Source organism: Pterocles gutturalis, unplaced genomic scaffold (genome assembly GCF_000699245.1).
Source record: "Pterocles gutturalis isolate BGI_N339 unplaced genomic scaffold, ASM69924v1 scaffold26041, whole genome shotgun sequence".
In the NCBI taxonomy this organism is placed as follows: domain Eukaryota; kingdom Metazoa; phylum Chordata; class Aves; order Pterocliformes; family Pteroclidae; genus Pterocles; species Pterocles gutturalis.
This window is the reverse complement of record NW_010098771.1, coordinates 50544-65847: the sequence shown is the minus strand read 5'-3', so window position 1 is coordinate 65847 and position 15304 is coordinate 50544. Positions and strand designations below refer to the sequence as shown.

The window sequence follows — 15304 nt, the reverse complement described above, 5'->3', positions numbered from 1 at the left end:
AGAATGTGTGATTAAGGCAAAAAAAAAAAAAAAGTGTAAAATCTTGCATACCTGACCACCTTATTTTTCAGAATTGTGTCCCTCAGACTACCGCAGTATCATTAGCATCTGCAATTTAAGGGCATGCAAGCCTCTAGTCTGCGGAAAGGCAAGAATTTTACTGTTTCAGAGTCAGGGAGAGATGAAATTAATAGTGTTGCTTTTCTCTCCACTCACAAGTGGTGGCTTTCCATCTTTGGAAGGTAGAGAATAACCAACTTTACCATTTTTTGTAAAATTAGCAATAGCCTTTGCTCCTGTCTCTGTAGCTGCATGTGTCTGGATGTGATGTAAGTGACAACATTCTGGGAGGTGATGCCACATCCCTTAGCAAAAACCTTCTGCATGTACTTATCTGTGGCATGATAAACAGAACTTCACATCTCTTTATAAGTAGCCATGAAGTGAACTGTTCTGTCTGTCTTTGAGAGGATTTGGATCGATGACTTAAAGATTGTTGTTATAGTTAAGACCTTTAAATTGTTGGTTGCTTTGGGCGTTAGGGGTGGTGGGATGCAGTAAGCGTCCAGTTCTTGATGTTTTATTCTTTAATCTGTAAAGCCCAACATACAGCATAGCTGGGGCCACCTAAACTAAGTTGCTGATAGGTCTTTAGCCTTTTTGTGTTGTTCCTGAAATCAGCTTAAAGACTTAGTGAAATATCTAGGTCAGTAATGTGTGTAGTCTGTTCCTAATAGTTGGAGAACGTTTTGTTAATCCAAATGTTCAAAGTATGTACACAGATTTGAAATAGTGAATGAGGATGCATGAGTAGTTCAATACCATATGAACTTAATCTCATTATTAGCTTTAAATTTATGGCTCTTAGGCCAGCTTTGAAAGTAAAGTTACAGAAGCAGGGTGTGAACTGATAACCACAGGTACAGCTACAATAGCTTCTGCTTACGTTTGTGTTCTGTGCAGGAGCAGTCACAGCGATAAGATGACTTGAGGCAACGTATGTATATGCTTGAAGGGAAGTATGCTAATGTGAGTACTAGGATCCTATAAAAGTGAAAAAGTGTGGTGTCTGAGCACAATTCCCCTAAGGATTGTGAAACAGGTTGCAGATGTGTCCCTGTTAAGGAAATGAAAACAACAGAGCAGATGAAAATTCCTCTGCTAAGGGGACTTTCTGATGTTGTTTCTTTATATATCTGGACTGTCAGTATTCCCTTTTTTACCTCCATACCTCCAAGAAGCAGTGAGACAATGAGATCTGATGCAGCCTTCACAATGCATGTATCTTCAGCTTGTGAAGTGCCCTGGAGCCTCAGCAGGATCTCAGACAGCACCTCTTGCACACCTGCCTCCACCAGCTGCACTTTCAGAGAGTCTGTAGAGATCACAGTAAAAGGACACTAAAAGCTTCTTTGGTCTTTGAAGTGTTTCAAACTAGGAAGCTAAATCCTTGAACTTTAGCTGGTCTTTTTTCAGGTGCAATCGTTTTTTGGTTTTGATTTTAACAGACATGCTGGTGCTAGGATGACACCAAGGCAGAATGAGCAAAGCTTCTGCACTGATCTTTGACATTTCTTGTATTGCCAGTCATGAGCTTTCATTTTTTAAAAATCTGTGTCGGGTGTCTAGATATTTTTAGTAGATTCTTGTCGGTGCTTGTACACCGCTTAGAGTAGACATCTTCTATGACATTTGGTTGTAATTTTTTAATAAAAAGCAATTGGGTCTAGATTGCTTTCCTGTTACACACCATGGGGAATATGAATTTGAATCTGCTATCTTATGGATGCACCAAAAAAAGTGGAATGCTACTCTCTTCCTCATTTCTTTGTTGCCTCGCCTATTAAGCTTCAAAGTCTTGCTTGGGCCTGGGCTTCATATGTTCTTGTGGCTTATTTCCACTGAAGGGATTGCTGATTCCATTAGTAGGATCCCATGGCAAACTCAGAACCCAGAGCTTAAGCTAAGTACCAGGACCCTGTCTCCCCTCATTCCAAGCTGAAAGGAGCCTTACCATTTTCTGCAAGTGCTTGCAGGACCTCAAAGACAATTTCTAACCTCTCATGGTTCTCTGCTCTTCTCAGTTGTTTCACCAGCTGTTCAGCAACCTTTGTCTTGCTTAGAGCTTCCTTGGCTGTATCTATGTGTATGATAAAGTCAGGATTTTGAATATTTCTTTATCTGATTGAATGTTAAAAGCATAGCTCCCTATAATCTGAAGTGATCAGACACTACATTGTTTTTGAGTATTTTTTTTCTGTTTTTATAGATTATTCTGTCCCTTTGGACAACACTGAGACAGCAAAACTCTACTCCATCCCTCCCCCCCCCCCCCCCCTTCTTTCTTCAACACTATTTTTGTGTGATTCCTGTAGCTATGACCTTATAATAGCTGTCAGATTAATCCTAGCTGAATTCCACTGACTCTTATAAATCCATCTATAGTATGTTTATTTAATATATCGAATTGGCACATGCCAGTTTGCTGTAGTACTATATTTTCTGCCTTGATTAGATGGTTCTAGTCTTGCTGGGATCCTAAGCATATACAAGTGTATGTTAAAAAAGACCAATTTTTTGTAAAGCTTGCTATTGTCTGACATAAAACACATTTCAGTGCCATATGGTATTGGGTAATATAAGAGATCTCTAAAGGACAGACCTCACTAGAGGATGACATGACAGTGTGATACCCCCTTCCTTGCCTCTCCCCCTAATTGCAGGAAGCAGCAGATCAAATTGTAGAGTCAGAGCATATTCAAAGTGCGGTAACATTTTTCTACTTGGTCTTTTTCTGCCATCACTACTTACAACTTGTGTAAAGTAGGACAGATGTATTTTAAATCGGTGGCGATTTCTTTGGTGTGAAATTGTAAATGAAAAGGGAAGCTGTTTCATTAAGTTATATAAACGTAATTATTAAATAGAAATAATTTTTTAATACATGAGTATTTAATGTACTGTATCTGAAGTAGCTGAAACTGTCAATTTAAAGCATGAAGTTATGCCCTCTATACTTTTTTCTGGTCAAAAGCTGTCTCTTAAATCTTAATTGTTTTAATTAGCACCACCAATTTCTGGTATTCCAGGAAAGAGTAGTTACTTCTCCGGTACAGATACTGTGGCCAGTCCCTGATTAGGTATCAATAGCATTTAAAAATCAAAACCCAGAACAAAAACAAAACAAAAAAAAAACAAAACAAAAACCCAATACCCACCTCCCCCCCAAATAACCCAACAAAAACAAACCCCCACAAACCTCTGGGCGTTCTGCTTGTATGTGGAAAGCCAGTGGCAGTGTGAAAGTGATATTTTGCTCCAAGATACAGAAACATTTACTTACCAAGGTATGCAAGATTGCATAAGGCCAATAGATCAACATGAACAAGTGGTTCGTTCTCTGCATAGTCTGTTAATATTCGGACTAGTGGTGTGATTACTCCTACCTTCACCAGCTCTTCCTGGAGATCCCCTGGTAACAGTAAGCATAGAAGTTAAAGGTGTTTGAATAGGGACCAATTAAATCAGTGAAAAGGGTCCAACTGAGATGCTTTGTAGCAAGAAAATTTGGTTCTCTCTCACACTGTTAGAATTTGTACAGCTTATGTGCTGTGGGTTCAGGCGAATGTGTGTGGGAAATGCAGGTTCAGGACAGAGTTTTGCTAAAATTTCTGGTTCTACTTTGACTCGAGGACTTACACCACTGTAAAAATATATAAGGGCAATTGAGCCTCTCTACTACTAGTGCAGCTTCTAAAGTGAGTTCCATGGTCTGTGTCTCTTGGTATGGATCTGAACATTGAGTGAGGAGCAGACTGTTCGCTTGTTTCTCTCAGGGGATGGGAATCTCAGCCGCCTTGTCCTATGGCTGCTTTTGTTAAGAAGGGCAGGGAGATGGAAAGGACTGGAAACCTAAGATAAAACATAGGTGATGACTCTGCTTTCAGGGATCAACAGTGTTTTGAATCATATAGCAAATGTCCATTTGCCTGTTTTTCACATGTTTAGAATAATGGTTCTTTTTTGTTTCTTAAAAAAAAAAAACCTAAAACAAGACACTTTACCAATATCTGGGCTGTTATAAGATCCCACTGAGAGGCAGACTGCTTTAAAATTGATCTGGGGGAACCATCTTCTTCCTTTTTTTTTTTTTTTTAATCTTAGTTGCTCAGTATGTAGGGAGTCTTAGTGTTTGAATTCAAGGCATTTCTGTAATTTTTATAGGCTGAGTAAGGTTCTCAAGCAGGTAAATTCATGTGGCTTAAAGGAAGTCTACAAAGTACAGTAATTCAAAATTCATTTGGTCCTGATTCTATTATACTAACTACAGTTCTCTCCATCCACGTGCAGAATTGCACTGAGGGAAACATTGATAACTGTTTTCTTTCTTTTTGTAGTTTGTAATGAATGAAAGCTTACTATCTAAAACGTTGTTGAGCATGCCAAGAACTATGAAATACAAAGTTGGACAGTGGTGGTTGCTTAACAGTAAAATGACACTGCTTTTGCAGGAGTGTCTTGCTGAGACTTAGACTGCAACTGGGATGACAGCACTTCTGACAGACATCAGAAAGTGTCTGGATGCTATTGTAGCATATGCAATTGTAATTTAATCAGGGAATCACTGAAATTAGTTTTTCTGTGATGTATTTATTGCTGTGTTAGTAACAGAAATTACTGAAGCATGTGTCATATAGTCACAGTAACCTTGTAAAATCTCTGCTGGGCCTGTGTTCTGGCAGAAGTCAGGCAGATTTACAGTGTGGCCGTATGCTGTAGTAATGCTGGTGTACAGTAGTTGCATGAGCCTTGCATGTAACCATATGTGGAAGGTTTGGGGTTTTTTTTAAAGTATTATGTGGCATTCCTTGGCAAATACATCTGATTTGCCAGGGGCTAGCAGAATCTATGACAGGTACCTAGCGTACTTGGATTTCGTAGGAACGGTGCAGGGAGGCAAGCCCATAGCTTTCTAGATGAAGCTACACATGCCCACACTGGAAAGATAAGACAAGGTAGGTTGAAGTCAAGGGGAAATGAATAGAAGATACTGGGTGAAAAGTTTCATATTATCTTCAGTATGCAGTAAATATTTTTGGTCAGTCACGGAATTAAACATAAAAATCTTAAACTGTTAGGGCAAGTAAATAAAAAGGATTTAATTTGTGAGACTAGCAGACAAGCTAGCGTACTTGCTTTATGGAAAAATCTGGAGCACAAAGGTCACATGTATGCAAAAAATGGTCCTCAGATAAGACCATTCCTTGAATGATGCCTCTGGTTTATTTGGGGGTTTTTTTAGGGTATTTTTAGGTATATACTTTTTAAATAGGTGCTTTGCTTTGTTTTATAGACACTGTTGTTACTTTGGAAGAAGACAAAACCACCCTTGGTTTGGGCCCAAGGCAGTTCTGCAAAGTTAAGACATGTATGAAGCACTGCTAATCTTGTAGTTGCAGGGCAGTTCTGACAAAGATGTGTCACCTTGAAGTCAAAAATATAGGGGGAAACCGAGAATTTAGGAAGTGCTTGGGATGCTTTCAGCCTGGTATCTCTGAGCTGTGTGAATTCTATCTCTAACTGGAGGCTCAAGAGCATTGTGTGCTCAGCTCTCATAAAAAAAAATTATTATGAGTTACAGGTTACAATGCCTTGTAAAATAATGCCTTACAGCTAGGGCAAATGGAATTCTCTCAAGTCAATACTTACGATTATCATAACAGATACGGCCAATAGCCCTGCCAGCATGAAGCAACATTTCTTGGTCTGTGCTCTCCAGGAAAGGTATCAAAGTTAGAACCAAATCTGCTTCAATACATGGTTTCTTCATTTCCTCTGTGGAGGTAAGGGAGAGGGACTTGTGGCTTTTTGCCATGTTGAAATAAAACAGTTGAAATAGCAAGACCAATAGCTGGTAGCCATGAAACAAAACTCAAGATTGAAAACACAGCTAATGTGCTGTAATATGCTTTGTAGTAACACTTTACTACAACGTACCATTCCTGGCTATCTCTGAAAGCACCTGGGCTGCTTTCACTGCACATCGTGGATTGCCCTTCAGGATTTTTGCCAAAGTTAGGAAGATCCCACTCTCTCTGAGTAGGCTGAAGGAGCTCTGCTCTGTAATGATAAGAGTGTTAATAATAACCTGCAGTAGGTTTGCAACTGATTAGTTACAGGTTGCTTTGTGTCCTAGAGTTCTGAGTGGGTATCTGTGAGATCCAGGGTTCTGATTTAATAAGGTACTTACAGGCTGTCTCAGTCTAAATATATGGGAACAGTCATCTGCTTGAATTGCAGCAAGTGTAGTTTCAGCTGATTATTCTGTGTCATGCCAAATTGAAGAACAGGTGGCAAAGCAAAGAGGAAAGCAGTTTTATCTTCTCTGACTATAAAAGGATGCTTGCATAAGGCATGGGAAGTTAGGGATTAAGATTCTATTCCTGAGGTACGGCCTAGCAATTAATTTTGTAGGTAGGCACAACATCTTTTACTAGAATAGCAATTAGAACAGTCAATTCTCTTAGCCTTTTTTCATCAAAAATATGGTTAATTGTCCCTGAGGTAGTAAATCACCATCTGCTAGGCGATTCAAGTGAATGCAGGTTTATATCCTTTCAGGAGAATATGCAGAGGCCTTAAAGACTTTCTTATAAGGAGACTAGGAACTACTTTTTAAATTTCTGACCTGATAGAGTCAGCCCAATTTAATCCTAGGAGCTTGTTTTGTAGTAAAAAGGATATTAAATTTGGAATTTTTCTGCAGCTTCAGATGTTTTAGTGACCAGTAGCTTTATCTGGTCACCAGTAGATTTGTGAGTAAACAAAGAGAAAGGAAAACAATAGAAACAGGCTGAGGAGAGATACAGTTCCAGCAGCAATCGCTTATTGTAATACAGATTATCCCAATAGTCAAAAACCTCTAGTGAATGCTTTGGGATTGTGCAAGTGGTTAAATAGGGAGCTGGTATGATACTTAGCTGTCTTCAGTAAGAGCCAGGAGAATCCCATTCAGACTTTCAAGGATCTGATCTTCAGCTTCTGTGTCATCTCCACAGCGCCCAAGGTACTCCACGTGCTGACTCAGAGTTTCTGAACAGAATGGGATGGAAAACTCTCGTGAGCCAGTATGGAAAATATTTTGAGTTCTTTCAGGTATTTTTTTTCCGTGACAGTGGCTGGCCGTAAGATCATCTCCTGAAGGATTCAAATCTAAATATGTTCCGTAAATTACTCATTTAATCAAAGAACATAAGGGTAAAGGCTTGGTCCACTTCTCAGACAGCATATAGCTCTTGTGCAGGCATAAATATTCAGAGATAAGTTCTATCTGTAAAAAAGAATTAACCTGTAATAACAGTGGCAGAGTTTGAGGGTAGTGAAGAGAGAGGAATAATTAGAGAAGCCAAATCGAGCCTGACATTTCTAAATACCTCTTTTTGATAAAGATAAGGAAATTGCTGTTCAACTAGTTGTATATCTACTCTGATAGTGGCCAGTGACAGGCACTGAAAGAGTGCAAGAATGAAAACAGATACAGCAACATACTTCTCCCTTAGTTTCTGGCAGCCTTGACCTTTAGAAACTGATGTATTATTTACACCAATTTACATATTTAATACATTTTGATGGACTTTTATTCCATGAATTTGTTTAAATACCTACATAAGATAATTCATACTTTTTGTCTCCACAGCACACTGAGATATTAATTTCCAGTTTCACTATTGTAAGAGGAAGATATTTCCCTTTGTTTTAAAACAAGCTACCAAAAAGCTAATGGCCTTTTAGTTTCTGTAGTAAGAGAAAGGAATGATCCTTCACTGTTTGCCTTTCCCATGCTTCTCATGATCAGATGGATTTTTATTATAGTTCTCCTTTGTAAAATTTCTGCCAAATCATTTAATGTTTCCTCTACAGAAGCTTTGATAGCTTGCCTCAATCTTTTTCCAGTTCACTTCTTTCTTTTTTTTTTTTTTTAGATGAAGATTTAGAATTCAAGTGTGCTTTCAAGATACAGGTGGACTGGGATTAAAATAGAGATTATAATGTTTTGTTTTCTACTCTTTTAATCCTTTGTCTATTTGTGAATATGTTTTGTGCAGCTATTCAAAATGACATGATCTCTTCCGGGCAGAGGAGTAATTTAGTCCCCGCCATTATTCATAATTTCCCTGGTTTTTTCCCCTTGTATGCTGTTCTACTTTTACAGACACTGAATTTGGTGTGCCTCTTTATCCCAGGTCCCACAGGGTGAAAAGATCTTTCTGTAACTATCTACGTTTGGTTTTAATTTTGAGTACTCAATCTAAAAATTCATTACCATTCTGCTGTTTCTAGATAATTTATTAATATATTGAATGACACAGGTTCCAGCAAAGATAGCCTATAATAACTATGTCCCTCTATTGTGAAAGCAGTCTTTATTCTGCCCTTCAGACTTGATCAGATAACCTTCTCTCATATCCCAAGATAGCTTAGATGATAAACCGTATTGAAAGGTTTGTAGAAATCAAAATGCATTGTTAACTGTATCTCCTTTGTTCACCTTCTTGCCAGCTCCTTAAAAATATGTTTGAAGAGAGAGGTTGATCATTACGTGCCTCCATAGAAGTGGTATAGGCTCTCTCTTTTTTTATGGTATCTCTATTTAGTAATTCTGTGCTTTACTGTAATCCTGCAATTTACCTGTGCACAGAACAGATTTCTCTATTCTCCTGCGTTCCTTTCAACTGTTCTTGTAAACTCATGACACACTTACTGCTTTCCACTCTATTAATCCTGTAGTTGATTTAAATGGCATGATGAATGTCACAGGTAATGATCTGATGATTTGTTTTTTAATTCCTTATAAACTCTGGAAAATAACATCCAATTGGTTACTATTCACTTCATTGATTTGATCTGAATCAATCTTCTGCCCTTTCAAGCTGAAGGTTCTTCCATCTACTTGCTGAAGACAAAAAGACATAAAATTGTGCCAATGAATGTAAGAAATAATGCTGGAAAAATTATGGCTGAAGTAGTTAACTTACAGTAGAATATAATGTAAGGTGTTACCAAAACTGTAGTAAAATAACATTTCTGGGAGGAGAAGTAGTGTTAAGAATGACAATTTTGGTTTTGTGCTTTAAACAAGATGCCATTTTTAGGAAAATGTCTGGATTCATCAGGTTAAAAATCCATATGGGGAAACCTAAATATTTTCTATTCCAAGTAACAAACTGAGGCTGTATGGATGTTTCTTAGGGTTTGTACGTGAAAGTGCCTATGTGTTTGTATTTTCCTGGCCTCTTCAAAATCATGTGCTAAGGGCAACACTGGCATAAAATTGATAGGAGTTCAATGTTTTTGAGAAAAATAGATTACTTCGGTTTTGTTGCCTTTTTTTTGTTAATGAAAACAGGCTGACAACTCCTGGAACAGATAGGTGTACAGCAAGGATGGTTTCCTTTGACCTGTTTTAAAAATTAACATTAATCACTGGTTTCCATTTCTGTCCAGTTCTTCTGCTACACTTTGCTGAATAAATGATTTTCTGTAATGAAGTACGTGTAGAATGCAATTTTCTTACAAAAAAAAAAAAAAAAGCCTGAGAAACCTGACAGTTGAATTATCTTTGATCTTAAACTAGATCTGGTGGGAGGGGGCAGAAGGCTACAGCTGCTCATAGAGCAACATGAAATAGATTGGGAGCCTGTGAGAATGAATTATCTACTGAACTCTGACTTCATCCTTATCAAGAGCTGAAACATGTTGGCATGAGGTAATGCATTTAACTTCTAGTACTCCATCCTCTAATTAGAGCAATAGTGATATTTGCAACTACATTTCTAATACAGTTAGGATATACTGAAAGACAAAAAGGTGACCAGATCGCTTACGTTGGAGGAGGTTTTTTTACAAATAGCAGGGAACTACCTACATTACTAGTCACTCATTAGGTTGATATAGTGGTAATTAGAAATCCAGGTGCTTTGTTATTTCTCCAGGGCATAGATCAGTAGAATAACACCATATGCATGGTGACAGACAAAGTGTTTGTAAGGTATCCCTCTGGTTACAGTCTGTAGTGTTCTGAAATTAGTACTATAAGCAGCAGAATCAACCAAGTAGCTGACTAAAGAGCTATTTTTACAGAAGGCTTGCAGAAGGCAATATTTAACAGTAACAGTCTTAAAATACTGAACCCTTTTCTCAGATACTCTGAATTTTATCATGCTGTATGTTATTTATAAAAACTTGATTAATTTTATCAACATGGTACTGATTCCTCAGTACTCATTGTCTTTATGTCCATGATTCCAAACTGGTATTGAACCAGATGCTGTGAGAGACAGTTATTTTTGTGGAGAGGCAATAATAAGAGCACGCATACAGATTGTGACTAAACTTGGCCAGAGAAGAGTTTCTGTTTTGTGCAAAATTCTGGGTTGTTGACGTTTTGTTTCATCCCATGCTGGAACAGAATGTTGACATGATGGAACTTCAGCCAAAACAGAACAATTTGTTTCAGGGGTGTGGTTTTTTTTTTTTTTTTTTTTTTGCAAATGCAGTTCTTCCCCAGCGAGGGCTGCCTGCCGTGCTGGCCGGCTGCCCGGCTGGCTGGTGGGCAGCCTGGAGAGAAGCCAGCCCTGCCGGCCAGCTGGTCACGCAGCAGGGAGTGCCTGCCCTCCTGGCTGCTGAGGAAGGTTTTAGCAGAATAAACATGTTCTTGAGGAATAATTTTTGATTCTCTTGAATCAGTATTTTTATCAGGATATCATTGATCAGCTTTAGTAATTTACTGCAGAAGCTGGGGAAATGGACTCGGGCTCTGGTTTGCAAAGCTCTAATGTTACTTTCTCACTGATTACCTGCAGGGTCTAAATTTAGAAATCTGAGGAGGTTGGAGTACAAAAGGCTCTTTTCCTGAGCTAAAGGGCTAGATTATTAATTCACACATAAATCTGTGCTACTGGGTAGAGGCATAGGAACCAGACTTTTGCTGTGGGAGTTGGTTTTTTATCATTTTAATGAGAACAGAAACAATAATGCAGAAAACATGCTGCACCACAGAGATTTCATCTGACTTCTGCAGTGGGGAAAGAGCCATGAGGTCTGAGCTCTTTGGATCCACTGGACCATTGCCGTGTCAATTCCCAGTGCAAGTTTTGACCTATAAAGTCCTCAGGGAGTGAGAAAGAAGGAATCCCACACATCTCTGTATTTTTCAGTACTGATTATGTCCCCCCCTAAAACGGCAATGCCTTATTTGATTTTTTTTCCCCTCATTTTATAGCCTCTCACATGTGTAGGAACTACTTTCTTTTTTTTTTTTTTTTTTTTTTTCTAGAGGAAGTATAGACCCTATCTTGCAATACCAAATGCTACATTTGGTGTCATTTATTACTATTTTGATCCTGAACAGTGTGAACTCAGAATGATCCAATTTGTTTGAGGGCTTGAAACAACTTACTCCAGTTGAATGCCTGGCCTTCTGTGTCTGCTTTACTACTTCTCTTCCTTATCCACATACTGAGCTTATTCTTCTGTCACCTTTAGTATTCTTTAGAAGATTCTTCCGTGAACTTTTGTTATTAATATTGTTGTTGTTCTTTGAAGCTGGCAAACAAGTTAATGTGCTTTTCCAGAACATAAAGATGTGGTAATTGTTTACAATGGAGGTCCATTTAACTCAGTGTAATATCTCCGGTAATAGATGATTAAAGAACAGTAAAAGAAGACAGTACATATTCTTTCCCTGGTGTACTTCCTCAACTTTTAGTAATCAACTCCTTGGGGATTTTCTTTGCTGGAAGTTTCATCTTGTTTAATGGTACTTAAATTCATTAAAGTATTTATTTTGAACTTGTCTGTAATTTATCTTCCAGAACATAGACTGGTGATGAGTTCCCCAAAGTAATTTTGTATTGAGAGAGAAAATAACTCATTCTTTTTTTCTTGTGTTGAAATCATCATCTGGCCTTCTATTGGCTCTGGTTTTCTGAAAATCTACTGTATTACCAGGGCAGGGAACACAAGTCTGTTAAATGCATCCTGTGTTACAATTGAGGGAAAAAGAGTCCGTGTTGATGAACTACTAGAGTTCTGCAGGTCGAGAGTGGCTGGAAGGCATAAGAGTACTGAAGAAACTAAAATTTCAAGTCGTAATACTGGAAAGTAGCTGTTGGGTCTGTCTAGCACTTTAACAATTAAAGAAAAAACATCCTGCATTCTTATTTGTGTGTCTGCCTGCAAAATCATGTAGCTGTAAGCCTCCATTTTCTCACAGTATTTTTTGACTCTCTTCCCTGGAATAACAAAAATAATTCCTGGCCTATCGCATCTCCCATATAAATTTATGGTAACAAATGTGCCTGCATGCCAAATAGAAGTAAGGCTTCAGGTCTCCTTGTTGAGGAATGCGATATTATATTTACTTCATAATGAAACATTAAAAAAAAGGTGTAAATTGGAGACAGATAAATCTAGAAGGGCTGGGAAGCATGTGTGTATTAAGAGTAAATAAAGCCTATAAAGTCAAATACTCACATTTTTTTACTGTGAATAATGAAGCTGTGTGATTATAAAACTTTTGATCTAACCAAGGGAAGCAAAAGCTGTTTTATTTATGTGGCTCTACCAGGGAAAGGAGGAGAAAGGTGCAGTTCAATTTGAGGAAAGGTTTTTGAATTTCTCCAGTGGTGAATTATTATATTCCATCTCTAGAAAGATATGCAACTGTTCTGGGACTGAACTGACTTATATAATTTCCAATTGAACTATCTTATCTTGGTGCATGAAGTAAAGTATCGGAGGAGCAGATCCTCCATCTCTTCAGACTTTCAAGCACATGGCAAGAAAATTGTCCTATAAATCAGATAAGCTATTATCTATGTCTCCATGAAAAGCTACTTACGGCCATGTTAAAAGATATGTTTTGTGTCTTTGTCACTGCACTCAAGGGTGATGAGATGTAGAAGAAAAATCATTAGATTAAAAAGTTTTGAATTCAAAACTAATATCCTAAGGATAACAAGGATACAATTATGAACAACTCCTCACCTGAATTGTTTTATTCTTGTTTCTCTGTAGATTACTCATGTCTATTCTGTAGCTGTAAAGAATTCATGATAAAAGTAAGCTTTAAGGTTTTCCTTGAGGTTCTTTCTGCATAGAAGTTACTTGACAGAAAATGTCTGTGGACAAAAAATGAATTCTGTTTTGTGAACACATTTGCTTTATTAAAATTAGAAAAGAGGGAAGAAATGTTTTGAAACGTTTTTGAAAGCTTGAGACGGCATTTTAACTTGCAGTCCTCTTGGTCGACATTCACGGAATGTCCTTGGTTTAGTTAAGCTGAACTGAGCTTAGGGCTTCATCCAGTGTATATGGCAGCATGGGGTTGAAATCTAAGATGTTTGTAATGGCACCTGACACTACTCTAAATTAATTCAACCTGGGCAGTCCTGTAATTTGTAGTCATGTGGGTATATATAACCTTTGCATATTTCTTCCCCCTGTGTCCCTCAGCAATCCTTGTCAAGGAGGAAAGGAGCTGGAATGGGTGGCTAGTATAGTCCTAGAAGGCTGGAGCTATGTCATTCTCCAGGAACTGAAATCTCTCCTGCCCACTCTAAGAATCTGAAAAGGGCCATGTTTTCCTCAATACCTTTTTTCTCCTGGTCTAGACTATTGGTAAATGTTCTCCATGTTAAAGGCCAAATACGTACAGCTTCTAAGCATGCTTTAAAAATACTTGTTGCCAAGAACTGGAAAACAGAGAGCCCCTGTGTTGTCCACAAAAACTAGCCTTTGCCCATTGCTTCTGCAACCTGTCTGGATTTCATTGACCTGTCCTGAACTCTTTAGAGCATTGTTCAGTGCCTATGATCCTGTGGGCTGCACCCTCAAACATTTTGCTAGTCAAAGAACATAAGAATGCAGTGAGTTTTTAAGACAATTTTTACTGTTTAACCTGAGCAGGTTGAAAGGATAATGAAAATGGGAATTTAAGCCTGGCTGGCTAGTACTTATGTTAATGTTCTCTATTAACGACAAGGATTAAAGAAAACTTTCTATAATCCATGTCTAAAATTCTCTTAATTGTCATAGATCAGCCAGGACAGTCACAAAGGCTCTCTTTGACATGGTGTCATGTGTGGCATAAATTTTTTTCAGTACCTTGGTCATAAAATGAGCTAAAGAATAATAGGAACCACCTAGCAGTAAAGTAGAAAAAGAAAATAGATATACGACGCAAATGGGTTAGCATCTGGTTGCCCTGGTCTGAACACCACCCACTAGACAGAAGAGCACTGCAAAGGGATGGGGGGTAGAAAGTATTAGAGAGAGTTTACGATGGTGTTGGTATGTCTACAACATGTGCATCAGCTGGCCTTGGGCTATTCCTTAGTCTCTCAGCTGTTGATCACCACCACTCAGCCTGTATTTCTGCAGGGTTTCCTACCATTTGTCTGCTGTTTGGCCTGCAGGTTGTCCACAAAGCTTAGTTCTGGAAAGCCTTTGATGCCAGGCTTATTTTCAGGCATATTCAGAGTGGGTATTGCAGAACAGATGAGTGGACAGAGTGATTCACCTCCAAGCAAGAGTTCTACTAGCAATATGACTGCCGAGTGGTGAAAGACAACTTCATTATATGGCTGAGAGATTTAAAAAGAAGAGAGTGCACTGGTGCAGGAATGTTAACTGATAACATTTATCCTTTGAGAACCTGTACATGGTTTTAACTGGGGAAAGACTTGAGTGAAGAACTTGAAAAATTCAACTAGTTAAAGGAGGTGTAGAAATGTTTCATTATTTGGGTGGGAATTATATGGTTGAAGCTCAGAGTTTCACGGTGCAGTGACTGAAGTACAAAGCTGTAACTGCATGAACAAAGGCCTTTTTTTTTTTTCTTCTTAACAGTAAGAGACACAGCTATGCTTCACATGATCAGAAGATTATATTTGCAGAAAACTAGTAGAGAAATTCAGGCTCAGAAGAAGAAGCCCTGGTAAACTGTGATACTGACATTCCTTGTGGTAACACAAATTGATACGTTGCCCCATCCCTGGAGGTGTTCAAGGCCAGGCTGGATGAGGCTTTGAGCAGCCTGGTCTAGTGGAGGGTGTCCCTGCCCATGGCAGGGGGGTTGGGCCTCGATGATCTTTAAGGTCGTTTCCAACCCAAACCATTCTATGATTCTACATTGCCGCTGGTGAGAAAAATGGCAATTGATTGTGAAATAGAGATTGATTGGGGGAGAGGAAACAACTCTTTTTGGCAAACTTATTCTTGGATAGTTGAATTCCACCAAGGA

General features: G+C 38.4%; 1 protein-coding gene across 1 annotated transcript in view; it reads right to left on the bottom strand.

Moving 5' to 3' along the window:
- The window catches only part of LOC104462234 (rap1 GTPase-GDP dissociation stimulator 1-like), a 28465-nt gene extending 13931 nt beyond the window's left edge, over nt 1–14534 (bottom strand). Inside the window, 8 exon segments of the mRNA XM_010074102.1 lie at nt 264–302; nt 305–394; nt 1232–1375; nt 2015–2140; nt 3344–3472; nt 5710–5835; nt 5998–6120; nt 14453–14534. Coding sequence (XP_010072404.1) covers nt 264–302; nt 305–394; nt 1232–1375; nt 2015–2140; nt 3344–3472; nt 5710–5835; nt 5998–6120; nt 14453–14534 — 859 coding nt within the window.
- Nucleotides 14535–15304: the final 770 nt, after the last annotated feature.